Genomic DNA, 26,711 nt, shown 5'->3' with positions numbered 1-26,711 from the left:
AAGATTTTTTTTTTCTTATTAGAAATTACAACAATTAAATAATTTGAAGATGAAGTTTTGGTTCTATACACAGCTTTTGTAGTCATAGCTCCCAAACTATTCAGGAAAGAAGCAGAACTTTGATAAATGTACTATGTGTGGGTTTTTTAGATTAATGGTTCGCACATTTTTGGAGTATTCTTCTCAGTATCTGCTATTTACTTTAGTGTACACAGCAAAATTAATTTCTTCTTGCCACTGCTGAAGCAAATGAGAATACGTAAGGATCATGCAGACGTGCATGTACATGCAAGGAAATGGAGAGGAAAGCACTTTGAACATATGCTTACTTCCCAAAAATAGCATTTTTTTTAGGCTTCTTGTGTGTGTGTTTTTTTTAACTTTGGAGCCAGCAGGAGGAGAACAGTGTTATAAACTCCACACTCACAGTGGCACAGTCAGCTACAATACTGCAGAGAGCAGCCAGGCTGAAAGCGATGACAGTGCCTCTCAGTGTGAGTTGCTCCTCCTCCGGTTATTGACAGGTGACGCAGCTATTTACAGTGAAGGCTCCTTCAATGGCTTGTTCCACTATGTGACCTTCAATGGAGCCATGGCAGACTGAAACTCAGCACCAGCATGCTTCTTTAACACTATCCATGATACTTATGTGCATAGTAGATCCAACTATTACAATCCCACATTGTGCACAGAATTAAAATGTATTTATTAATGACAAATAATAGGTTCTTTCATCAAGTTTACTAAAATGATCACATTCAAAAGTATTTTTATTATTATTCTTTATTCATTCAAATCTCATTGAGATTTAAATCTGTTTTTAAAGACACACCTGGCAAAGAGCGGAGACGAAGTTTCAGCAAATACACAAAGAAAAAGCTAAGTCCAGTCCAGACAGGTGAACACAAAAAGCAAACATTATTACAAGAGTGGTAATAAAAGCAGTCAAACTGGCCCAAAGAGCTCACACTTCTCACACTTTTTTAAATGGACTTAAACTCCCCCATCATGAGTCTGATAATCAGTTGTGCAGTCTGAACTTCTTATGTAGATTACTGCAGCACAAAGGGGACAGGATATTTTAAAATGTCTATTCACAACTCCATTCTGACCCTGGAGACAAACATTTGTATAATATTGTGAAAGCGTAGACTGGTTGTGGTTTTTACATATACAGACACATGGCTTTTTTCTGGCTTTATTAGATAGGTGCAGTGAAGAGTTACAGGAAAGCAGAGTAAGGGGAAGACATGTGGCAAAGTGCTGCGGGTCAGATTTGATCCCAGGCCAGGTGCTCTCAGCCATATGGCATATGGTCACCTGCTCATCTCAGTGACCTAAACTGGTGCCCTCGACCAGACATTTTTAGATTAAAAAACAATTATATACAGAGATGGGGATATTCGGAAATGAGCACTTAGCAGCAGCATACAGAGAACAGTGATGTACATCATTTTCGCAACTAGTGATAAAACATAAAGCACAATAACAAACAGTATACAGCCTCTTTAGGTGCTGCCCTGGTATGTTTAAAAGGAGCAGATCACAGTAATGCAAAAAGGGAAGGAAAGGGAAAAGAAAATGAAACAAAGTAAGTTTAATGAGACTGAACAACGTCTAAGACTGCCTCAAGAAATTCAAGTGTTTGTACTAATCAAGTAGATGAACAATAGATAACTGTGTCATCTGCATAAAACGAGAATTCGAAAGAAACCTAGATTTTACCCTTGGTTTCTTTTCTTACCTACAAGTTACCTACTACGTTATGAAACCAGACAGACCTGACTGTCTGGAATGTATTTGCTCACTCTGCACTTTGATTTTGTGCCAAGAATTAGACAAGACAAGGAACCTTTTTTGTATAGTGCAGCCACGTGAAACAGGCATACATCATTCACTTCTAAGAATTTCTCTACAAGGACATAATAACTAGATAATGATCTAATAAAAAAAATCTCTGAAATTATTTAAATAATCCAAATATCAATACTTTGGTCTCATTTGTCCAAAAGGCATACCACATGAATTGTGGCAGGCTTTTTTAACCAAACTCTCAGCAACAAATTCCTTTGTTGTCATATTAAAAATAAATGTATTATACTGCATAAAAACTTGATTAAATAGAAAACAATAATGCAGACATAAAAATACGGCCCATATTTGCAGTGTAACGGAGCAAAAAAAAGTATTAACGTGCTCTCAATATGACCCCTGATAGACAACATCACAGAAAATCCGACTACAATGTAAAAGATTTAGTAAGCGCTTTTAAAACTAAAGCAGTGAAGATGACATGTTATCTGCTTACTTACTGCAATAAAACCCAAGTGAAAGCAGTGTGACTTTTTCAACTTGCAGGCTGTTTTGTAAGCAAAACTGATTTCATAAGTTCTGGGAAGTACCTCGTAACACAGGTAGGGCACGAGGAGGTTTGACTGTACTTCCTTGTGCTAAAGTATCCACAACCCAGTTGAGGACAGTTGAGTATTGCTCCATCTGAGAAGAAAGAGCAGAATATCAGAATATCATAAAAGTCCAGAATAGAATAGTTATTCTTAAATCTAAATGAAAACCAAGTGAGAAAAGGATGACTTATTTTTTATTGATATCAATAATGAATAATGGCAGATATATATGTGTTCAAGCTTTCGGTTTATTGCATGTCTTGTCTTTGTGTCTATAACAAAACACAAAAAAAGATTGAAATAATCTGTTTAATTTCAGTATTTATATCAAATAAATATTATGTAGTCCCATTTGAGCATTAACATAAAGTATTATTTTAATAATTGGAAAGCTCAGAGAGTAAAAATGTTTTTGTGCTTAAAGGTGTTTTGTCTCCTACTGGAGAAAATCATCTTGAATAAGGAAACTGCATCATCAAAGACACACATGAGGGCAGCAAAGCCTAGCTTAGCTTAGTTCAAAGACAGATGAAATAGAGACAGCTTGCCTGGCTCCATCTAGTGACCAAAATCCAACTACCAACTAAAACTAAAACTCACCTTTCATTTCTACAAGACCACAATTTGTCACTTTCTAACACTCTAATTAATGTGCAACCAAAACTATTGGCTGTTTTTTTCTCCAAAATATTAAATATGCATTACTTACCATCACCCACATTATCTCTGACCTCAGCCAGCAAACAACTTTGCATAAACCCAACTTAAACTGCCTTTCTGCTTTATAGTAGGTGTTTTCCCCCATGTTCCATCTTTCTGTCATTATACTCCCTAATCTCTATATAAAATACTTTGACTGTGCAGACATGCTCTTTCACAGCATTTCTACATATGTATGAGGAATGAGTCAAAGGGTATTAAATGACAAAGTCAGAGCTTCAGAAAAATGCTTCTGTTTTACCTGAGCCTGTAGTCTGTGTTCAAACTCTTTGCTTTCAGTCAGACGTTTAAGCACATCATCTACCCTATATCAAAAAAATAAACATTCTTCAGAATGATGGAGTCACAATTTCATTTTGCTGCTACAGTGGAGCAGGATGCTTTGCTCACTTTGCAGACATCCGTTTGAGCCTTTCTGAGTCGCTGCTTTTCTGGATCTTGTTTCGAGCAGTCAGGAAGTCTTCCTTCTGAATCGTTTCCCATGTTGATAATCTGTTCGCTGCCTTTGCTTCCAAGTCTAACACTGATAGAAAAGACAAAGGTTTGAATTGATTACCTTTCAACTCACTGTTTGTTTACATCGGTGCTAAGCTGAGGTCAGTTTGCAAATAAACAAAGAGCCCATTCTCATTTAGACAGTGCAATTTTTAGTGAGTAACTTAGTGATAACATGGCAGCAACTGATCAAAAAACCCCATAAAAACTCATTTGTGAACAACAACAACTGGAAGATATTTAACAAAGTATCCAATTCCAATTCAACTGTGGCTTTCTCACCTGTTACACTTATTATTTCAATATAATAAAGCAATAGCTTTATTAAATTAATAAATTTATTGTATTATTGTGAACTAAGACTCCTGATCCAATACTGACCAAAGTGGTGGATCTTTACAGAGGGCACTTTGTGGATGATCCTCTTGATAAAGACTTTGATGTGTGAGAGGATAATGAAAGGCGGAGCCAAAGAAGGACGGGAGTGATACTCGACAATCAGGTTGTAACGCTGGAACTTCCAGTAGGTGTCACTGTCTTCCTGCACTTTAGAGAAAGTGTAGCTGTGTGGATACAAGCAGATCAGAGCCACTGAGTCAAGTCAAACCATTCACAGTTTGTGAATGCAGTCAGAGAAACATAATGACAGACTGGTTCTTTACCTAAACATGGCAATGACTAGGTTGATGAGCAGGATGTTGGTGACCAGGAGATATACGACTAGCAGAATCACTACCAGCCAGTTACTCTCATGAGTTCTACACGGCTCTTCACCGCTCTCAATCAAAGTCACATTGTCTGTGCAGTTTAGTACCCGTCCCACTGTCACAAAATAGAGATAAAAGGAGAAAGGTTAAAATAAGGGTTACAATAATAAAAAAATAACTAAATTTCTAATTGCTGTGATGAATTTTAAAAACCTGCAGTAGAAAAAAGCAGCATTTTAAAACTGATTTCAGTGTAATAACAATTTTCTTATTTTCATGCAAATTGCACAAACACTTGTACCATCCATCTCTTCCTCAATGGAAGAGCCGTATCCAAAGATGTGCAAGTATGGCATGTAGAAAACTCTCAGAAAAATGCGATTTGGATTTGGATCATAGTTGTAGATCAGAGCCTGATTGGCAACTCCGTACGCCAAGACCCACACGCCCAGGAAGAAGAGGAAGAAGAAGACATCCTTCATCTAAACAAGAGGAGGAAATTGTCATGTTGTTGCTCACATTGTATTATTAGACACATATTCCTGGTATAATTCCAACTGATGGTAACTTTCTCACCATATTTCCTACAATGATGAGTTTTGGTCCCAGCTGCTTGTGAATGGCAAAAATGTGAATGAGGCGAAGTGTGAAGACCATGTAGTCCAAACACAGGACATCTCGGCCAAATTCATGTGACCGGTGAAACATCCTGAAACACAAGCACAGCATCACTGAATCAGTGAGGCAGCAGCACCACCTGGTGGCAAACCTGTAAATTAACCAGTAACATTTGGTTGTTAACTGAGGAAATGTTTTAAATTTAAGTGACTAAAAACTAAGTATTAAAAAAATTATTTGAGACACACTTAAGAAGCCAAACAAGTACCACAAAACGAATACTGTGATTTCTTAAATGTTACAATCATGCAATGACAAACTAAACTGTATGTAGTGTTGTGAAAAGTTTTTGATGAGCAATCTAAGATTAAGATATCATTTTTATATCTTGTCCATACCTGCAAATCAGTCCGACAATGAACAGGCTGATGGCAGTGAGATCACATTTATTCCACACATCCTGAATGTAGAGTCTGAAACTTTGACTCCAGGTCGTCCCCAAAAACAGCGTCTTGAAGAAGATGAAAAAAAATAAACTTAACAGATCGTCAGAAAACAAAAACTACAATAATAAAAACTATCAACATACTTTAGTATGATAATAGTTTTTATATACCTGCCTATACATGCACCTTGAAGCGTATTAATTTTGTTTATTTATTTTTGTGTCCATCTTCAATTTAATGCTTGTGAGACGACAGCATGTTAACCACTGTGTTCCAATGACACACATATTGTCTCTTTCTACTATGTGCAATTAAAAAGAAAAGATTTCAATTAAGTGCATATTGCTGCATTCAGTTGTTCACTTCACATTATATACAGTTAAACATTTTGGCGAACAAAGTTCTAAGTAAGATGTCTCTCTTCACTCACCTGTCGGATCTCCTCACAAACGAGGGTGAATACCCAGAAGTACAACACACACTCAGTGGCAGCTGGACCTGAGGGGGGTGGGGGCTTGAAATCCACCAACAGCACGTAGGCGAAAAGCAAGAGAAACAGGAAGTACATCAGGACGTTGCCCAGAAATGAGGTGACCGGTGCAAACCAGAACTGACGCCAGCGTGACACTGTGAATGGACTTTGTGGCAGTCGTTGGGGTACGCCTGTATCAAAGATTATAAACATAGATAAGCAGGTGACTAAAAATGACAGCATATGGAGCAAGAATCAGATGACTCTTTGAACAGGACTCACCTTTAATGGCATCACTCTTTTGACCTTCGGAGTCAACTTCACTGAGATATTAAAAAAAACATTTTAAAGTAAATTAGTAGACTAATGCAAATAAATAACAAACTGATGTTTTACAGATTAATACTGTAGAGTGCAGGTAGAAATATTACTGCTGCTTGATGTCAGAGAAAGAGAAGACAGTGTTCCCATAGTGACTGTCAGTGTCCTGATCCAGCTCATCCTCAAAAAGCATCCTCTCTTCCTCTTGCTGATCGTATTGATTCCTGCGGGGAAAAAAGTGGCAAATGTTTAAAAAAATATTAAAAAATAATTTACAAACCTTAAATTAAAAATTTTACCTGAAAGAGATGAGGTTGGTGTAGCAGAGGATGGGGCAGAAGAACACGAGCAGAAGCTTCCAGATCTCTGTGTTCCTCTTCATATCACCCCACCAGATCTGGGACAACAGAGACTGGAAGAGCACAGAAAAGCAGTCCTTATCCATCAACAGCAGCTCACCGGCTCAACATGAAGTGTTGTGTTATTTTACAAATATCATGCTATATTTCCTTTGTAAAATTCATCTGATTCATCTTTGAAATCATGACAACAACATGAATTAAAGATAAGACACACCTGTACACCATCATTACTGAAGAAACGCCGAGCATCAGAGCTCACACCCATCTGAAGACAGGTGCTGTGACCCCAGACAGGAGACTTTCTAATCAGCAGGCTGAAAGAGCGGTTTTCATCACTGCGATAGCAAGAGCTGAAAATATCTGAGGTAAAGTAGACACAAGACACATGACAAAGAGTTAGATAGGTTTGTTATTATTGTGTTACATAAGCTTTTAAAAGGAAAAATCAAAGGGCTCTTTGTGAAATGGTTTTGAAATATCTAATTATTATAACATCAACAGTAGCAGACAGTTGTAGTTATTGTCTCACCATGAGCCAGGTTCTCAAACTTCTGGGCCAGTTCTTTCATGGAGAGTTTGGTTTCAGTCTCATCCTCCCGTTTGGACAGTTCTCTGAGTATCTTACAGCCACCAAGAGCACTCAGGACTGCCTCACCTGCCTGGAAAGCAAGCAATTATATATTTTCTGATTGTTTTTCTTAGAGGAACACTTTGAAAACTCATTAGATTTCAATAGGGAAAAACTCATATCTGTATTGATTTGGACTGAGTAATGTGTTAGGAATGAAAGGACGCCAAAATGTTTGATGGAAATTAAAATTATTAACTGAATTTAAAGAAAATGTGTCCAGGGAGACAGGATCCTAGGTTAGCATGGGGACCACTCAGTGGTATCAATTCCTTCATCCTCCAGTAACTGCCAGTTTATAATCACCATATTATCCACTGCACCAGCATAACATCTGATAATGAGTCCAAGGATATCATCCCAATACCTAAAGGTAGTAGGGCTGTCACGATTAGTCAACTAGTCATGATTACGGCGACTATCAAAATCGTTGACGACTTATTAAATAGTCGATGCATCGTTTGAAGCTTTGCAAGATCCTGAAAGACGCAGGAATAAGTAGGATTCAAGAGTGTAAGCTGCCGTTACACCCCAAAGAAGAAGAAGAAGCAGTCCCCAAGATCGTAGCTGTGTCCAAATTCAGGGTCCGCATCCTTCGGAGGCCGCATTTGTAGGCCGATTACGTTACAGCATCGCGATGAAGGCTGTCCAAATTCAAAGATGCTTCCAAATGCGGCCGAAAAATGCGTCCTTCATTTCCCCAGATTTGAAAGTGTCACTACCCGATCTGTAGCGGAAGGGAATCAGGTCAGGTGTATCCTTCATGGCCCAGCATATCCCAGAATTCATAGCGCGGCCCAGTTTCCAACAATGGCGACAGCTACTTAGTTTAAATATTACTCTAATTATTCTTTCTGGATCACAAAATAAACTTTTAAGATATTTTCAGTTTATTAAGACAACACATATTTGCAAAAGCGCTCTGACGTTTTCGGTGACGTCTGTTACCCACCAGCTTGATAGCTAGCCGGGGTTCAAGGCTCACTAGAGCCGGTGAGAACAGCGAACTCTTGGCAAATCATTTTCAGACCCCCGCGATCTTTGGCTACTCAGGTTAAACATGATATATAAGTCACTTAGATAATTTAAAAATGTTATTGTTTGGCTTTTTTCAGTGTTTTATTTGTTCCTGAGTAAATCGGTTTGGCTGAGATTAGTTAAGTTATAGTTTTCACACAGCTGAATAAACATCAAACAGAGAACTGATTAAACAGAAGTATGGGATGGTCGCAAATTTACTCCAATGTCCTGTTATATTTTAGGGAGCAAAGAGCAGACGGCTGAGTTTATTAAACGCCACCAAGAGAATCTGCAAATTTCATTAAAATTTCATAAACTATCAACTTGTCTTTGTTTTTAGTCAGCACATACCTTAAAAACTTCAAGCTGTAAGCTAATGATAGTTATATAAGAGCAGATGCATGCTGGTGCACTAAGCTGTACGTTTCACGTCCAATGGATGATGATCTGATTAGTCGACTAATCGCAAAAATAATCGGTGACTAGTCGACTATCAAAATAATCATTTGTGGCAGTCCTAAAAGGTAGTAAGTGCAGTAAGTGCTGAATATATCAACTATCGACGATGGCTCAGATCGTTTTTACAAGGGCGATTTATTTATTTACTTGCCCATGAGTAAGTTTGCTAATAATGATGGAGCTAATGGAAGCTGTCAACAGAAAAATATAATAATAATAGCGCTGTTTTAAAAGCCCCCTCTTTCATCTGCGAGCAAATGCACCTTCCTTAGTGTGCGCCCCAATTCAGAGATTCATTTACTCAAACACATAACCGAAAGAAAGGCAGTAGCCTATGTTCAGAAAAAGAAAAAAAAAAACATATGCAAGTTAGTTGTATTTGAGTCCTTTGCTCACACTATGTCTGCACAAGCGGCACATCGCTTTGGTTACATCATTAGGTTTACTTCTTTCTTCCGGTGTCAAGCCAAAGAAATCCCAAATTGGCGACTTTATATTTTTTTTAGCAATTAGTTCGCCCATGTTTGGACTTTTTCTGTGTTGTAAGCACGCAAATCAGTCCATGCATGATTACATTGCTCCGCCCATCAAAAAGTCTGTGCATGCGCGAATATAATTCACACTGTCGATTATTTGATTGACAATTGTAGGTTGGAAATTTTTTACATAACGCCCAACCCTACTGCCTAGCCTGTAGAGGTTTGTGCATCCCTCCATAAATATGACTCCTTAGACCACCTGCTCTCATCTGTGAAAAGCAGGGCACCAGTGGTATTCTATGGCAAAAGCCAAGTTGCCAACCAAGAGTGCAGGGGCCACTGGAGTATGTTGGAGCCACCCTCATGAAGTTTGTGGTCAGCTGGAGGTCATTTAGGGCCCCAAAACAGCCTCAAAGCATAATGTTTCCTCCTCTCTGCTCAACTGTGGTTATTAGTGGTGCAACGGATCAAAAATCTCACGGTTCTGATCGGATCACGGTTTTAAGTCACGGATCGGATCAATTTTTTGATCAGCAAAAATAGAAAAAAAAAGACAAAAATTTGACTCGCCATTTACTTACTCAAGTACTTTTTGTCTATTAAAAAACGTTCAACAGAAGACTCATTCCACGCACTTATATAAAAACAAATTAAGGTGCAATATGGACATTGTGGACCATGCTGGGCATCCTCTCCATCCTCTGCACACGGACATAAACAACCAGAGGAGTCTGTTCAGTGAGAGGTTGCTTCTCCCAAAGTCAAGGACCAGCAGACTTAAAAAGTCCTTTGTCCCACACACCATTAAACTGTTTAACTCCTCGCTGGAGGGGAGAGAGAGGGGAAACGGGGACAAAGGAGGGGGGGAACAAGTAAGCTGTAGTGTCTTTTCACTGTGCAATAGTTTTTGTTAATATCCAACGGTGTAATAGACTCACAATACTTGAAATGTGCCACACCCTTGTATTCTTATTCCTATTTATTCTATTTATCCATTTTGTATACTCTGTATTTATATATTTGTATATATGGTATATTTCTGCTCACATTCTGCAACTTCTGTCGGTGCTGTGCTACTGGAAACTGAATTTCCCGAAGGAACCCACCCGAGGGATAAATAAAGGTTCATCTAATCTAATGTCTATACAGCCACCCCTGTAATCTACAGGGGTGGCTGTCGCTCAGGTGGCAGAGCAGGTCAGCCACTAATCAGAAGGTCGGTGGTTCGATCCCAGGCTGCCTCCTGGCTGCGTGCCAAATATCCTTGGGCAAGATACTAACTCCGTGTTTGCCTACTGGTAGTGGTCAGTGGTGGCGCCAGTGTCCGGCAGCCTCGCCTCTGTCAGTGCGCCCCAGGACAGCTGTGGGTACAATTTAGCTTGCAATCGCCAGTGTGTGAATGTGTGTGTGAATGACCCCTTTGGGGTCCTTAGGGACTAGAAAAGCGCTATACAAATGCAGGCCATTTACCAATGTAATCTATAGGGCAGTACAGGGATTTGTATCTACCACTCCGCTGTGATATAACAAGCAGTCACGGTCACGTGGCTTTCCATTGCCCTGGAGGTCCACCCATTTGTAGTTAGGGCAACAGAAGATGCCTGGGACAGTTCATCCATAACTTTAAACTTTTCCTGCTCATACATGCTTGGAACGATCTTGTCACACTGAAGTGGACGCGCAATGGGATATCATAGCGTGGCTCAAGCACATTCATCACAGTTTAAATCCCTTGTTTTGCACAACAGAATACGGCCTCCCATCTGCAGCTAAACACCCCAATAGCTTTTGTAATAGCTTTAGCCCGGTCGGATTGGGCAGCAAAGGGCTGCTTAAATGCTAGCGCTAGCGCTGGCCATAACTACTGATTGACAGACCCACCACGCCACCATACACATACTTTTTTTTTCTTTTTCAAATCTTCGGATCACGTGCATACCGAACCATGGAGTGGGATCGGTTCGGATTTCGGATCAATCCGTTGCACCACTAGTAGTTATGGTGTTCTTTGGGCAATGAACAGCATTTTTCTTCCTCGAAACAAAGCTCAAATCAGATGGCTTTTGATTTTATCTGACCGCAGCACTTTCTTCCAAGCCTTCTCTGAATCATTTAGATGTTCCCTTTTAAATTAATATAGGTCTATACAGCACCTTATTGAGCTGGAACCTTCCAGGTGCTGCAAGAGTTCAATCCATAATAGCCTAGCATCTTTTCAATAGTGTTATTGGTGATTGTAATCCCAACTGGCTTCACATTATTAACAAGCTCCTCCTGTGTAGTTTTAGGCTTTTCATGATCATCTTCAACCCATAGAGTAGATTTTGCATGGAGCCATACCAAGGACAGATTACAGTCATTTTGTTTCTTTCTTTTTAAAAAAAAAAAAATAATGGCACCAACAGCTGTTACTATCCAGTCTTTAAGTCTGACATCATTAGCCGTGCCTGGTCCCAAACTCTGTTGCAGGTCCCTAAGTCCAACGATCACTGCGGCATCACTGAGAGTTAAAAACTGTCTAAATCCTTTCATCTTTAATAGGATGATCAGTGTTGCTGTTTTACCAGGTGTAACAATTAAGTTAGAGTTAGAAGTTAGCTCGCTAGTTTCCATCTAAATATAATATACCAGGTTCTGACTGAGGGATTTCTGAAACAAATTAAGACATACAGCTCTGTTATCATTTCCGACATAAATGAAGACAGGAAAGTAAACACCAGTGACATTTGTAGGGTTACTGAAGTTTGGCTAGCTATATATAATGATGTGCTACGTGAACGCTAGCGACACAGCTATGTTAGTATAATATAAACAGTGAAGTTGGAGAATGAACGCTAACTTTGTTCCACTCAATAAAAGTTAACGTTAGGGTTCCCGAAGGTTCGGGACAAACTTTATTTTATTACTGCTAATAATTTTAAAGCTCAGTTTTTAAAACCTTAAGATGTAATTACAGCCCAGCCCATGCAGCAGTATATTGATAACTAACTTGTGGATGGATTAGCTCAGTTGTTCTCCTGCCTGAAGTTTGGTCCATTTACAGCATCCTGCCATGTGATTGCATTTGTCCCTAGCCATCATGAACCCTCACGTTAACTTTTATCGAGTGGAAAAAAGTTAGCGTTCTTCCTCCAGCTTCGCTGGGTTTATGTTATGCTAACATAGCTGTGTCTAAGTCAGAACATGGTACAGTATATCATGTTTAGGTGGAAACTAGCGAGCTAACCTCCTGCTAATTGCTAACTCCGTTAAATTGAATAATTTCTGCTTTCATGGATGTCTGAATGTTAAACTTAACTGTTAAAGCAGCAACACTGATCATTCTATTAAACATGAAAGAATTTAGACAGTTTTTAACTCTCAGTGATGTTGCAGTGTTCGTTTGACTTTGGGACCTGAAGCGGAGTTTGAACCCAGATTATTCCATGAGGCTCCAGACTACGGTAGCCGTAATGTTCCGACAATCCATTAAGCGGTGCAGCTTCGTAGCACCAAAGTCACACTAAAACATTTTTGACAGATTTTTGAGCACCGTGTGCCACATAAAATTGGTTCAAGGTCAGTAAGAACAACCAGAATTCATACATAAGGCGCAGTGGATTACAGGGCACACTATCGATTTTTGAGAAAATTAAGGGATTGTAAGTGCGCCTTTTAGCCCAAAAATGCGGCACCCTAAAAAGTAAAGACTGTTAATTTTTTTGGGAAGTGAGCAAATTTACAACTTCAGCAGGGGGCTCAAAAATTATCTCCCCCCCCCCCCCCCAAGTAAAATACTTCTTGAAGTTTGTCTCAGAGCCTATACCATCTCCCAGAAGAAAAGGGCCATCTCACTGCGGTTCTGCAGTACAGCCCAGAGGAAGAGTGAAGCCCAGGGATGGGGGCAACGCTGCTGGTGATATTTGGAACCTCCATGCAGAACCTTAGTGGCACGCTGGGATGAATAAAAAAAAGAATAAAAATACCTATTATCAGGTCAAATGTAAAAGAGAGATACTGTCACTACAAGTACACTGCCTGCTTATTCTAAAAAGTTCAGAATACCTTCATGGCTGTCCTTTTGAATGAAGATGACTGTAAGCCTAAAGCTTTATAGTAGAAAGGCTGGCAGGCATCACCCATTAAGTGTTTCAGGACCCCTGACACCTGAGGAAACAGGTGGATGGAACAGTAAGCACAAGGATATGTTTTTGGAATTGTTTCACATTCTTTCTGGATCTGCTTGAGCATAACCTCGTATTAGATTAGAAAACTCACCTCAAACAGGGTAAACTCCCTCCTTGGTCTGCTCTGATTGTTATCTGCTGCCACTTTTGAGGATGAATTCTGTTGTTCTGATGGTGAGTGACGCTCCGCCATTGCCAGCCGCTCTGCTAGGCAGCGCTGTAGCAGCTGATATAGTAAGCTCCCATCTGGCACAGAGCGATAGAGGCTTTCCAGCTTTCCATAGGTTAAGTAGTCCACAATGTTCAAACCATTTTCAATGAAAAGCCGAACAAACTGGGGCTTGTCATTGATCAGCGCATCTGTCATTGAGTCTTCCAAATCTTCGTACTGTTTAATTGGAGGAAGGAGATCATGTTTTAAGGCAGGTCAATATTTATAATGCCAAATAATCACATTTAAACTGACTTATCTGTCAAACTTGATATTACACATCTGTTCCCCTCCTCACCTTCCACTGGATGTCGCCATTGAAGAGTTCACTCTTGGCAATGTCAACCCTGTTCCACGTTACTGCTAACTTCAGCTCATCACTATAAGGGTTTGCCTCAACTAATGCGCGCTGCTTACTTGCTAAAAAAGACAAATACAAAAAAATTTAATTAAGGATAAAAAGGGGTTGCAGCTGTTATGATGTATAATTATGGTCTACTTATACATACCTCCCACAAGTGTTTTAAGCAGGACAGTGTCAAAGTCATTTGGACTCTCATGCTCTCCGTGGTAGACTGTAATCAAACCTCTATTCTGGTAAATTCTAAAAGCCTGGAAAAGGAAACAGGAATGTTGGAAAACAGTTGCAAGATGACAGGGACAAGATGTAGGAGATGAAGTACATCCCACAGATGTTATAGCACCTGCTTGAAAGCATCTCTCATGTCAGTCAGTTTTATGCAGTCTCTGTAACTTTTCTGGCTAATGATTTCAAAGCAGAGCAGAGCAAAAAAAACAAACAAACAAAAAAATCTAACCATAAATAACTAACACACATGCCAAAATGGGTTACCTCCAGAGTTCAGCATCTGGAGAGTGAAACGGTAGAGATTTCTTCATGTGTGATAATGCTGCCTGCCCATTGCAACTTTTGACCAGACTTTAGGACTAGGATTTATTATACTTTTTATGCTATTTTGGCAAGCTGTGAGCTTGTGGAGATTTTGCTTCTTCAGTTGGCAAACAGTTCTGGATTTTTTAAATACAGGTTTTGATATTTATTCTATTTTTGTATTCCTCCCTGGTCATACTGGGGTATGATTTTATTGTTTTTATTCATGTTTGATTGAAAGCAAACAATTTTTAGAACTTTTATAAAAACAAGCTTTTCTTGATGCTCTAAACCCATTCAGAAGAGTCTTTTTGCTCCACTTTGACCACAGTTCCTTTATTTTCACCTATGATGTCACTTTTTTGATTCACATTCAACAATAATAGATTTATCTATTTTCAGCACAACTATACTTACACTATTGCAATTTAGATTAAGGTTATACAATTATTGACATCATTATATAGGAGCTGCTTGGTAAGTGGCTCAGTTCTGTTATTACCTCTGGTAGTGGATCAGGAAACAGAGCTGCAAAATGCAAAACTGCCTGTTTCTACTTAATAACATATAAATAACCTATTAAAACTAACTTCCAGACATGTGGTCATTACCTGGCAATATATCTGGTAGTTTCTGGATAATAAGCAGAAAACAGAGCTGCAAAATGCAAAGCTGTCTGTTTTTATTTAATAACACATTAATAACATAATAAAGCTAATGTAAAGAAGTGTAATAATTACCTGTCAATATTGCTGGTAGCTGCCTGTTTCTATTTAATAACATATTAAATGCAGGATTCATACGTCTTTTTTTCCAGGGTCAAATTCAAGGTCTTTTTAAGCACTTTCAAAGTCCATTTTCAAGTTTTTCCAGCACATTACCAAAAACATGTTTCACTTCGCATCACCTCAGTAAGACCATGTGAAAATAAAAAGAAATCACCCTGGGTTGACTTAAACACCTTTATTCCTCCTTTGTTAAAACAGGTTGACTAATATGAATGCAGTGTATAAACTCAAAACACACATTTCACTTAAAAATTAAGATGTGCAAATGTAAACAAATCAACTTGTTAGAGATATTCACCTACTGTTGAAAAAAACAAAACAAGAACACCACAAAAATAATACACAGCAAGCCCAAATTATTAACTCTTCTTATCAGATATTGATGCTTCTTTCTTATGTGAAACATTTATATACAAAAACACATACATGTGTCTCATGTCTCAGTGGCTGATAGTCATCTTCAGGCCTCAGCGTGAGCTTGAAGCCATTTACAATGTTTATGGTGTTTATTGTGTAGGTGCTCACAATAAACAGATTTTGAATGAAAGCCGGGGAACTTCGGTAGCACAAAAAATGTGTCTATTCTTTGTGCCCAAATGGATGATATTACCATTATTTCCCCCTAGGTGTTGCCAAAGGCACAGAGTTAATACCTGAAAAAGCTGCACCAATACACAGAGATATAAACAATATTCTATTTACTTGGTGATAACTTCGCTTTTGAGCCTTAAGTTGGCTAGTTATGTATCGGGCTAATGTTTAAAGCTTTGTCTTGAGGGAAGTAACTCCATACTAAGTAATGTTAGCTAAGTTCACACTATATTCCATAAATCACCATGTCATAACTAAATGCTATATTAGCGCTGCAGTATTGCATCACACTCAGTGCATTTCAATCATTTCACCAGCGAGTTTGATAGCTAGCAAAATAATAAAAATAATTTTAAAAATTAACATGTGTAACGTACACGTAGTCGAAAATTGCTTACAAGGACTCGGCTATCATGTGACTCGAGAATGCAAACTCAACCATTGTCGTTTTCCATCAAATATTCGTTAAAACGACAACCTCCAGGCATGTTAATTTTACTCATTCTATTTCTCTATCTGATAAGAAAACTATTCAGGTACAGCAAAATACAGTTACACTTTCAAGCAATTTTAAGCACCACATCTGAAATTCAAGCACTTTCAAACCCTGAAAAGACAATATTAAAATTCAAGCATTGTAAAGCTTTCAAGCACCCGAATGAACCCTGTAATAGCCAGTTAATAACCTTTTAAAACAACCTTAAGAATAGTAATGACTACCAGGAAATACCTGTGGCAGTTTCTATGTAATAAGCGGCATTTTAATACCATGGTCATATGAATACATTAGATTTGCAGAAGAGTTTAGAAGACCCTCTTTCACGGCACAGTTATTTATTATGTTCATTATGCTTTCATGTAAATTTCAGGGAACTATTACTCAACTGTAACCACAGTTGCTACCATGATATTACTTGGATATTAAGTGGTTATTACTTATAATATATGTAATAGTTATTAACGAGGTGTAATAAAAGGGGCTACCGAAAATCTTTACTTCAACTCTTGCAAAGTAAAAGCCTCAGCACTCACCTGTTCAACTAGTTTGTCGGTTTGTACTTCCGAAGGAAAATGCTTCTTAAACCGTTCTGCCACTCTGTCTTTAAGATCCACGCTGGGACCCGCCTCACTGTTGCCTTCACCAGAGGACGGCACAGCTGGAGCTGAAGACAGGTTCTCCAAGATATCACTCAGGAAATCAGCCAAGCCTCCTGAGCCAGCCAGAACCAGCCAGGGGATGGAGTTTTTCAGAGAGAGATCCATTCTCTGACAGGCGTTACAAAAACCACGAACGAAATATTTACACAATTTGAATATCAAGTCGCAACATGTTTTGTGATTATCAGTCAACATATAAAGCAGAGACTGTACCTTTAGCATGTCTGCATCCCCTGATATCAGCATACAAACAACAGGGATGTCAATGCTGCCACTTCCTTTAAAAAGATACAACAATTTTTAACACGTTCCAATCTTGGTAAAATGTTTTTACTAACTTAATGAGAGTGGCATAGCAACTAACAAAGATACAGATGGCGCACCCTGTGATTTTTTTTTTTACTTGATTAAACATTGGCAACACAGTGGTTGGCAATGTTGCGTTAAAGTAAGAAGGTCCTGTGTTTGAATCCACCATTTGACTAGGACCTTCTTATGTGGCATTTGTATGTTTGCATGGGTTCTCTCTAGGTGCTCCAGTTTCCTTTCACAGTCCAAAGACATGCAGTTAGTGGGGTTAGGACTAACTGGTGATTCGAAATTGCCCAAAAGTGTGAATGTGAGTCCAAATTGTTCTCTTTGTGCTAGCCCTGCCCTTGTGACAGACTGGTGACCTGTACAGGGTGTACCTGTTACGCCCTGTACAGTAACTAGGATAGGCTCATAAATGGTCAACCACTGTCAAAATAAGTATTATAATTCTTAAAATAATATTTTATTTTATAGTGCCATCTCTCACCTAATATGCCTGTGCGCTGGTGGGAAATGTATTCCTCCAGTCTGGCTCTGAAACTCCTCTCTCCTCCTCTGCGGCCCACACTCCCATCATCCACCAGCAGGAAGGCCTGGTAGTTGTTGTCCAGTGAGCAGGAGTCCTGTGATATGTTTTGGACATAGTACCTTGCAGGAAAGCTTCCCTGCAAAGGAAGGAAACCAGTTATTCCAGTGTTTCTTCCTGGCCTTGATCAGTTTCCACGGTGTCTTAAAGGCCTGAAACTTGCACATCCTTTTGGTGTGTTTTTATTGGAGATGCAAAGTTTGGTCCCAAGATTATCCAGATGAATCACAATTAGCATACATTTACCTGACCTTGAGCACTCAAAGATTAGGTCCACATAGTCTTATTAATTTGAAATTAGTGCCCATGAAATATAAGCATTATATGATTATGGACAGCTAATATTAAAACATTCAAAAAAATAAATATAATCAAATCTTTAAGCAAGATTTACAGTAAAAGATTGTATAGTAAAAGTTAACAAGATATTCTTAATGCTTTGAGAAATGTGTAAACTGTACTACCTGAGGGTTGACCAGCTGCTCTCGTTTTTCCACTACGCCCCACGGAGCAATGCCCAACGCTACCACCTTATTGAGAGAGACTGAAGATGCCGCAGCTGCATGATCTCTCACTGCCTGTCCAACACACCGACCAAGCCTTTCGCGCAGACCTGTAGTTAATATCCATGCACCTGGGTGGAACAGATTAAAAATCGGTGTGAGAAAGCATTAGTCACTGCTTGGATTTGGGGTCAAAGATATAATAAAGAGAAGTTATTCTGATAGTGGTAAGTCCTTTCATCATTTCCTCCTTCAGCTGGTTCCTCTAGTTTAAGTAACAAATGGGGGACAGAATGAAAAGCACTGGCTAGGTCTAGGAAGAAGACATGGAGGTCTTTTCCTTCCCTTTTAGCAGACTGTGTTCTAATCATCCCCCAGACCCTGGTATACCGGCCTTCTGCACTGACATGTCAGTCAGACTGTTGAGAATGTTTGAGGCATCTTTTCCCTTGGATATCATCACACCCCCTACACGTTGCAATGTTTTTGGGAGGATTCACTTTGTTCAGACCAGTTTCATTTGTTTTCAGAGAAATTTTTTTACATAGCAACCATGGACGTCCATTGGAGGTGACCGATGTTTTCTTTTTTCTTGGCCGGTTTGTCCTAAACTTTGTGCTCGATAAGAGTAGATCAGATGACCCTATCTAGTTTCTTCTCCACTGTTATTCTGAGTTTTCCCACAATTTTGGTCAGGTCTGCGCTGACTGATGCCCGTTCTTTCTTATTACAGGATTTTGGCCACTCCACTTGGTGTTGGTAATCTTGGATGCTCTTTTCCAAAGTTAAATTCTGCTGCTGAGTTTCATTTGTATTATTTGACCATGTCAGGTAAAGATCAGGACCTGGCCTTGTTTATTTCAAAAACTTCAACCACCTTTTACGTATTTTGAGGCTTGATGTTGATATATCCTTATTCCGTAAACATAAGCATGTTTGAACTACAGCAGAAGTTGTTAGCATGGCGACTGATCTTCTGAGACTACATTTTTTCACGCTCAAACCACCATGAGTATGTTCAAGAAAGATCTGGCAGCATCATTTGTTAGATAGATATGTCTACTGTTTTGAGAGAGGGACTGACAGCGTTAATTTTTATTAAACCTGCCACTGTGCTAGTATTCATGGCCCTGCATCTGAAGTCTCTGGTTGTGTTGTTCTGAACTCTATTGTAAATGTTTAAAACATAGAACAACAAGAGGCAAAATAAAAACATGAACCATCATTCAAAACAAAACAAAAAAAAAAAAAAACAAGCTCATAATTCTCCTTTATTGGCTTCTCTTCATTGGCTTCCTATTAAATCCAGTTGTTGTGATTTGGCACCATCTAAATGAAATTGAACTGAATAGTTCGTACTTCAATATATGACTATATCAAGACAGCCTATATAGTTTTATAGTCTTAAAAATAAAGGAAGTCCACTTAAGACACATTTTTAGATTTTTTTTTTTTTTTTTTAAATGTCATTGAGAAAATTATGACAGCTTCTGCTAAGCAAACAGCACACACATATTCTAGACACACGGTGAACATCACACATGAGTTTGTCAGGAAGACTGTCATAGCAGCATTTGATGTGATGATTTTCATCTATCCTTGCCTAAAGTTTTTACCTGTTCTTTGTGACGCTTTCACCAGTCCCTGTCTGAGGATCTCCCGCACCCAGGTCTTTATCTGTGTCCTGCTATTTCCACCCACAACAGAAACAACCAGGTTGGGTGGAGGAAGAGCCCAATGGGTTGTCAATATGTTGTACACAAAAAAAGGCTCAGTGCTCCATGACAGACGCAGGAACTAAGTTTAGAGATTTGACAGATTCAGAGGAACAAGCACATGTCAGCAATGCACAGGATTTAAGAAGTAATGAAAGTAATAAAAGTAATGAACAAAGGATGCTCAAATAAATATGACATCTGATCAGTACAGATTTTGTTTGCTCATTTGCACACCACAACTTGTCTGGATATTTATTTCAATCACCTTTACAGGCATTGCTTTTTAGAACATGCAAACATATTCAAATACTTTAAGGCTCTAGAGCAGGGGTGGCCAACTCCAGGCATCGAGAGCCGGTGACCTGCAGGTTTTAGATGTGACCTTGATCCAACACAGCTGATTTAACTTACTAAATTATCTCCTCAACACTTCTTGAAGTTCTTCAGAGGCCTGCTAATGATCTAATCATTTGATTCAGGTGTGTTGACCCAGGGTGCTATCTAAAACAGGACACTGGCTCTCGAGGCCTGGAGTTGCCCACCCCTGCTCTAGAGATATAGAATTGTGCAAAAAAAAGAAAAAGAAAAATAAATCCACCCACATAGCTGTGCCTCTTGCTGGCCCCTGCAAATTGCACCTCTCCAAATGCATCAGTTGGTTGTTCAGAGGAGTGCTGCACACTTTCCCAGTGGTTCACAATTGCAGCGCTGAAATAGTCTCCAAGAGCCACAGAGGCATGGTCATTTCTCGCAGCCCCACACTGACACAATGCACCATTACTGAGAGAGGTGGAGGGATAAAAACATCACTGTGAGAACTGACTCAAAATACAGACATGTCACTATCAAAAGACAGAGGTCACAGTACCTGACAGAATCTTCTACAAAGGTGCTGCACACTCTTTTTTTGATGGTTTTGGGGATCCAACTCTGAAAGCAGTTTTTTTAACAGTGATCAATAATGGTCAGGGAATTAGGGATCATTGACCCTTGATGCTCACTCATCAATAAAAACAAATATCTATCTACATCTATATCTATCTGTGCTATGACAGAGATTAAGAAAAACTGTAAAGCTGGGTTTAACTCCCACCAGTTGCACGCTTGCACAGATGTTGCATGACAGGTTTTTCCAAGAAGTTTGGCAGTGGGTCACTGCCGTTACTTGGAACTTCAAGCGGAGAAACTTCCAAGTATAGTTTTAACTTCAACTCAATAAAAAAGAAAAAACAACCTTAACCCTTTAACCCATGTATCATACAGGGCACCTGGACTTATTTGGTAATTTTGTCTGTAAAATGGTCACAAATCATACTATAAGTGAATGTTTTTCGGTTCACAATAACCTCAGCTTTCAATATATATTATAATATAATATATACAGAAATATATATATACATACATATAATAAAATGATCAGTGTAGTTGCTGTACGAGGTGTAACAATTAGGTCTAACATCCAGGCATCCTTGATAACAGAATTTATGAAATTTAACGGAGTTCAAAGTTAGCTCGCTAGTTTCAATCTAAAGATGATATACCACGTTCTGACTGAGGGATTTCTAAAAAATTAAAACGTACAGCTCAGCTATAGCTTTTGACATAAATAAAGACAGAAAACTAAACAGTAGCGCCGTTTGTAGAGTTATTGAAGTTGGGCTACCGATGCACGCTTTTTTCCCCAAGTACCATCTCTTGGCGTCTGGGCGCAATCGGTCGCAATACAGCCCTTTGTCTTTTGCGCTGATTTTAAGCATGGTTCTGACAGTCCTGCTTCCAACACAATTTGTTTTGATTTGTGGCCTTCTGTCATGGCGTCGCGATCCCACAATGCACTGCGGCGTGACGTCAACTCCAAAGCCCTAAATAATAATGTGCTTGTCAAAAAAGTTCAACCAGTGGCTGCAAAGGGACTTGTCTTTGAAAGGTAGAGTGTTAATTACTAAAGCTGAAGGGATATCCCGATTAACATATGCTGCTCTCTCCTTACATCTGGATAAGAAAATTAGTAAGGATATTGACCATATGCTCTTTAATTTTATATGGAAAAACCGTACGCATTATATTAGAAAAACTGTTGTGATGAATAAGTACGAATCAGGTGGGCTTAACGTCTTAGACTTTTCTACTTTAAATAACACTTTCAAAATTAATTGGGCTAAACATTTTCTTAAAAACCCTACCTCTATCTGGAACTTTATACCATATCATATTTTGTGGAAATGTACATACAATCAATATCAGACTCCACCAACAAAAAGGCTCTCAAAACAATATATGTATGTGAATTTTTGCGTGTATTCTTATAATTGTTATCTTTTTCTTTTACCCTTGGCTTTTTGTGTTCATGTTCTGTTGTTTTGTATACTTTATCTGTTCGTATGTTGTATACTCATTGTTTGTTAAATAAAGTTTTTAAAAAATAAAAAAAAATAATGTGCTCGTCACTACCCGATCCGTACCGGAAACCCGATCCGTACCCCGCATGCGCAAATCTTACGTCACTTCCCCTCTTTGCCAACATTGCGACATTCAATGGTTAGCATGATATAAACACATTAGCACAGCAAAGCTGTAGATGAACGCTAACTTTTTTCCACTCGACAAAAGTTAACCCGACGGTTACCAATGGCAAGGGACAAATGCATTTGCATGGCAGGAGCCTGTAAACGGATCAAACTTAAGTCTGGAGAACAACTAAGATAACCCATCCACAATACGAGGTTACACATTCATTTACTGCTGAATGGGCTGGGCTGTAGGTAGATCGTAAGGTTTTAAAAACTGAGCTGAAAATGTAAAATGGGTTGGCAGCCGTGGTAAATGGGTTAAGGTAACTGTGAATTTTTTGTTGGTCGATTTTGAGGTAATTTTTTTTGCTAACATGCCACCATGATATCACAACAACAGCTGGAACGATTTTAAGGAAAGCTGACCCACCTGGCTCTTCTTGTTTTCACAGGTATTGTCTGTGTTGTCACCTCCTCCCCCTTCTCTACCTCCTTCTTCTGGTCCTGTGTTTTTCATGTTTCCTGTTCTGTCATTCTCTGTGAGAAATTTGTGCAGAAGAACTAAAACATTTTCTTTCTGACCATTGCCCCACTATTGAAACCCTATCCCCTGCCTCTGCAGTCTCTCAGTGTGCACAAAGAAAACTAGGTGCAGCCAGCACACAGGCAAGGGTGTGGTTACACAGATATATTCCCTCCTAACTATGAAAACAGGAAGAGCCAGTCAGTAGAACAAACTCCACAGCCTTGGAGTCTGAGCTGGGTCTGAGCTGCAATATTTTTTGCAATACTTCCTCATCCCCTTATCACTCAGTGGTGTCTGATGGGGTGAAAGGGAATACCTTCAGTAACAGATTTAAAAACCACTGAAGCTTGTGTTCTCTGAATGTTACTGGAGCTCAAAAATACAATGCATTCTGTAGAGAGCTTATGTGTCTGCGCTGTGCTCACTGAAAAAGCCAGATGATTTTTATCCTTCACTGTGTTGTCTTCATAGTGCTTGTTAAAAATAACACAGCATCCATTTATCTCTTGCGAGCTACCGCCCCAAACATTTTATTAACACCATTCATCCAGTCACGCCACAGACCAGTCTTCTTTTATGTGCTCCCCTGGAGGCATTCATGAGCTTTCTTAAATACAGTGCCCCCTGCTGGTAAACCTTATCATTACATTAACATCTACATATCAACACATTCACCAATGCCTTTTCTGTATTGTGACGAATTTTGAAACCCAAGTTAAACTTCATATTTATAATTGCCCGGCAAATGATTACTTGCTGTAGCTGTTTTACCACTATTTCAAGAATGCTTCAGATAAGAAGGAGATTGGACATTGGTCTATAACTAACCAAGACATCAAATCATTGCATTGCTTATTTACACTTTATACACTTTTTTGAAATTGGGGATGTGTCATGTGCTGATAGGTAAAAAGAGTGTGCATTGTCCCTTTCACATAACTGTAAATGTATAGCAGGACCCATTAGCTAACTAGGTTAGTACTAGGCTACAAATAGAAGTATACAGCAACCCCGTCTGTGTCCAAAAGAAACAAACCCTGCCTTTTAGCAACTGCGACTGACATCCAATGATACACCTGCAGCCAGGCTAGTTATTATTACTAATTAAATGCTTAAAAATTGTTGAAATAGGGTTATTATTTTGTATTTCTAGTAAACATTTATTTATTATTAGGTATGAAAATGTTATACTTAAAGAACAAGAATGCAGACATACCAATACAACTCATATATTTAAAGTGTAACTGAACTGAATAAAAGTATTGTGATGCTCATAATGTAACTCTACAGATTACATCAGAATACTTTTTAAAATTACGTACGTACGTACGTACGTATGTATGTACGTATGTACGTATGTATGTATGTATCTATCTATCTATCTATCTATCTATCTATCTATCTAAAATACATGGCATAGGCTAAATAATTTTCTTTTTTTTTTGCTTTTATAAGCATTGGTAACAGTTCGGTGAGGCTCATGGTGGCAGACTGCAACAGAAGTTGTCAAAAGAACATGAGTGAAGGTGTTCTCCTTGATTTAAAGCGTCATTTAATCAAGTTGAGCTGCAAGGGGAGGGTACCACGTCTGTGTAGAAGAACAGATAGAATAATAAAAGTGAGAGGGACCAATTTTAGCACAAAAAAAGTAATATAAATATTTTTAAAATAAGATTAGGCTAGCTGAGTTTGTATTGAAAGCAATATTGGAATATTGCAGGTTGTTTTGTAATCATACCTCGTGATGCAGGTGGGGGGCGAGGAGGTTTGAATGTGCTTCCTTGTGCTAAAGTATCCACAACCCAGCTGAGGGCACTAGAGCAATAATCCATCTGGAAATAAAGAGCAGAATAACATAAAGCTGTATCTGAGAGAATAGCCATTTTTAAACCTCAAGAAAAACCACTTGAAAAAAGCTATTTTTTTCCTATCTCTGACAACTCATCTCATCCTTTCCTTTCAACCTGTTATGTGGCAGGTCTCATCTGTAGGCATTGGAAAAGCTATTGTGGCCTGTTTCCAAGCAGTGACAGTGGCAAAGCCTGGCCCCTGTTTGCCAGTGCTACATAAAAGCCCTCAGTTCACTTCTTGAATGGCTCTCTTCTCTCAGACACATTTAGAAATTGGTTTTCTTTTCTGCGCTAGATGGTATTGCCTACACAATTTCTTTGCACATGCACGCATTTATACCACTGATTGCACTAAGTTGGTTAGTTTAAGTTCTGCATCTGTTTCTTTCATGTGACATTCTCCAAACCATGAAAGTACTTACTAAAGAATTACTTACCTTCACACAAAATAACTCTTACATCAACCAGGAAACAACTTCACATTATCCAACCTGAAACTGTCTTTTTGCTGTACAGTAGGTATTTTCCCTATGTTTCAACTTCCTCTTAATGTAATTTGCCAACTGCCACCTGCTATGAAGTGCTTTAACCTATATTTAGAATAATTTAACTCTGCAGACATGCCCTTTCACAGCAGCTCCACATATGTATCATGAATGAATCAAAGGGTACAAAATGATAAGTTGGAGCTTCAATTTTACCTGATTCTCCAGAGACCGTAGTCTGTGTTCAAAGTCTCTGCTTTCACTCAGATGTTTAAGCACACCATCTACCCTATATAAACAAAGATACATTTACTTCAGAATGATGGAGTCACACAGTAATAAATAATGCTGCTACAGTGGAGGATGAAGGTGCTCACTTGGCAGACATCCGTTTGAGCCTTTCTGAGTCGCTGCTTTTCTGGATCTTGTTTTGAGCAGTCAGGAAGTCTTCCTTCTGAATCGTTTCCCACGTTGATAATCTGTTAGCTGCCTTTGGTTCCAAGTCTAACACTGATAGAAAAGACCAAGAGTTGAAATGATTACTTTTCAATTTAGTTTTCATGCTTTCATCACTGCTAAACTGAGGTCAGTGAGCAAGTAAACAAAAAGCCTAGTCTTTTAACTTGGCACTGCCATTTTCAGTTAGTAACTGAGTGATAACAGGGCTGGCACTGTTTAACCAAAACCCACAATTACCAAATGAAATTTAGAAGACATTTAAGAAATTACCTAATTCTAATCATGCGTGGATTCCTCACTCAGCATTTGATTTTTTAGAGTTAAGTAACAATAACTTATTAGAGTAACACCCCTGATCCAATACTGACCAAAGTGGTGAATCTTTACAGAGGGCACTTTGCGGATGACCCTCTTGATGAAGAGGTTGATGTGTGAGAGGATAATGAAAGGCGGAGCCAAAGCAGGACGGGAGTGATACTCGACAATCAGGTTGTAACGCTGGAACTTCCAGTAGATGTCACTGTGTTCCTGCACTTTAGAGAAAGTGTAGCTGTGTGGATACAAGCAGATCAGAGCCACTGAGTCAAACCATTCAGTTTGTGAATGCAGCCAGAGAAACATAATAAAAGACTGGTTCTTTACCTAAACATGGCAATAAGCAGGTTGATGAGCAGGATGTTGGTGACCAGGAGATATACAACTAGCAGAATCACTACCAGCCAGTTACTCTCATGACTTCTACACGGCTCTTCACCGCTCTCAATCAAAGTCACATTGTGTGTACAAGTGATATCCCAGTCCTTGCCCACTGCAATAAATTGGAA

At 38.9% G+C, this 26,711-nt stretch overlaps 2 protein-coding genes across 3 annotated transcripts in view; both read right to left on the bottom strand.

The window, feature by feature from the left end:
- Positions 1 to 1,182: 1,182 nt before the first annotated feature.
- On the bottom strand, positions 1,183 to 23,450 carry LOC101467864 (transient receptor potential cation channel subfamily M member 4). Its single transcript, XM_004571404.6, has 27 exons — positions 22,998 to 23,450; positions 20,926 to 20,987; positions 20,660 to 20,837; positions 19,956 to 20,136; positions 18,301 to 18,470; positions 17,738 to 17,915; positions 17,152 to 17,216; positions 16,813 to 17,046; positions 14,019 to 14,121; positions 13,808 to 13,929; positions 13,390 to 13,686; positions 13,177 to 13,278; positions 12,938 to 13,066; positions 7,076 to 7,205; positions 6,761 to 6,906; positions 6,484 to 6,596; positions 6,295 to 6,408; positions 6,146 to 6,186; positions 5,822 to 6,054; positions 5,344 to 5,456; positions 4,904 to 5,036; positions 4,629 to 4,809; positions 4,283 to 4,442; positions 4,002 to 4,183; positions 3,516 to 3,648; positions 3,367 to 3,430; positions 1,183 to 2,496 (listed from the first exon to the last, which is right to left on the bottom strand). Exons 1-27 carry the CDS (start codon positions 23,082 to 23,084, stop codon positions 2,383 to 2,385), a joined length of 3,765 nt encoding a protein of 1,254 aa, XP_004571461.3. The 5' UTR covers positions 23,085 to 23,450; the 3' UTR covers positions 1,183 to 2,382.
- Positions 23,451 to 23,591: 141 nt separating this feature from the next.
- The window catches only part of LOC101467560 (transient receptor potential cation channel subfamily M member 4), a 29,658-nt gene continuing 26,538 nt past the window's right edge, over positions 23,592 to 26,711 (bottom strand). For both annotated transcript variants that reach the window (XM_004571402.4, XM_023154327.3), the window contains exons 23-28: positions 26,530 to 26,695; positions 26,256 to 26,437; positions 25,806 to 25,938; positions 25,645 to 25,717; positions 24,832 to 24,925; positions 23,592 to 24,681 (exon numbers count right to left, since the gene is read on the bottom strand). In XM_004571402.4, the coding sequence (XP_004571459.3) occupies positions 24,650 to 24,681; positions 24,832 to 24,925; positions 25,645 to 25,717; positions 25,806 to 25,938; positions 26,256 to 26,437; positions 26,530 to 26,695 (680 nt within the window). In that variant the 3' untranslated portion in view covers positions 23,592 to 24,649. The remainder of the gene's footprint in view (positions 24,682 to 24,831; positions 24,926 to 25,644; positions 25,718 to 25,805; positions 25,939 to 26,255; positions 26,438 to 26,529; positions 26,696 to 26,711) is intronic.

This window comes from Maylandia zebra, linkage group LG8 (assembly GCF_041146795.1).
Source record: "Maylandia zebra isolate NMK-2024a linkage group LG8, Mzebra_GT3a, whole genome shotgun sequence".
In the NCBI taxonomy this organism is placed as follows: Eukaryota; Metazoa; Chordata; class Actinopteri; order Cichliformes; family Cichlidae; genus Maylandia; species Maylandia zebra.
The sequence above is the reverse complement of the archived record's forward strand: the minus strand, read 5'-3'. Positions and strand labels throughout refer to the sequence as shown.

Coding starts and splice junctions, on each gene's coding strand:
- LOC101467864 (XM_004571404.6), bottom strand. CDS start 23,084: ATGAAAAACACAGGACCAGAAGAAGGAGGTAGAGAAGGGGGAGGAGGT. Junction 20,988..22,997: donor GTGAAAACAAGAAGAGCCAG/GTGGGTCAGCTT, acceptor AACTGCTTTCAG/AGTTGGATCCCCAAAACCAT. Junction 13,687..13,807: donor ATGGCGACATCCAGTGGAAG/GTGAGGAGGGGA, acceptor CCAATTAAACAG/TACGAAGATTTGGAAGACTC.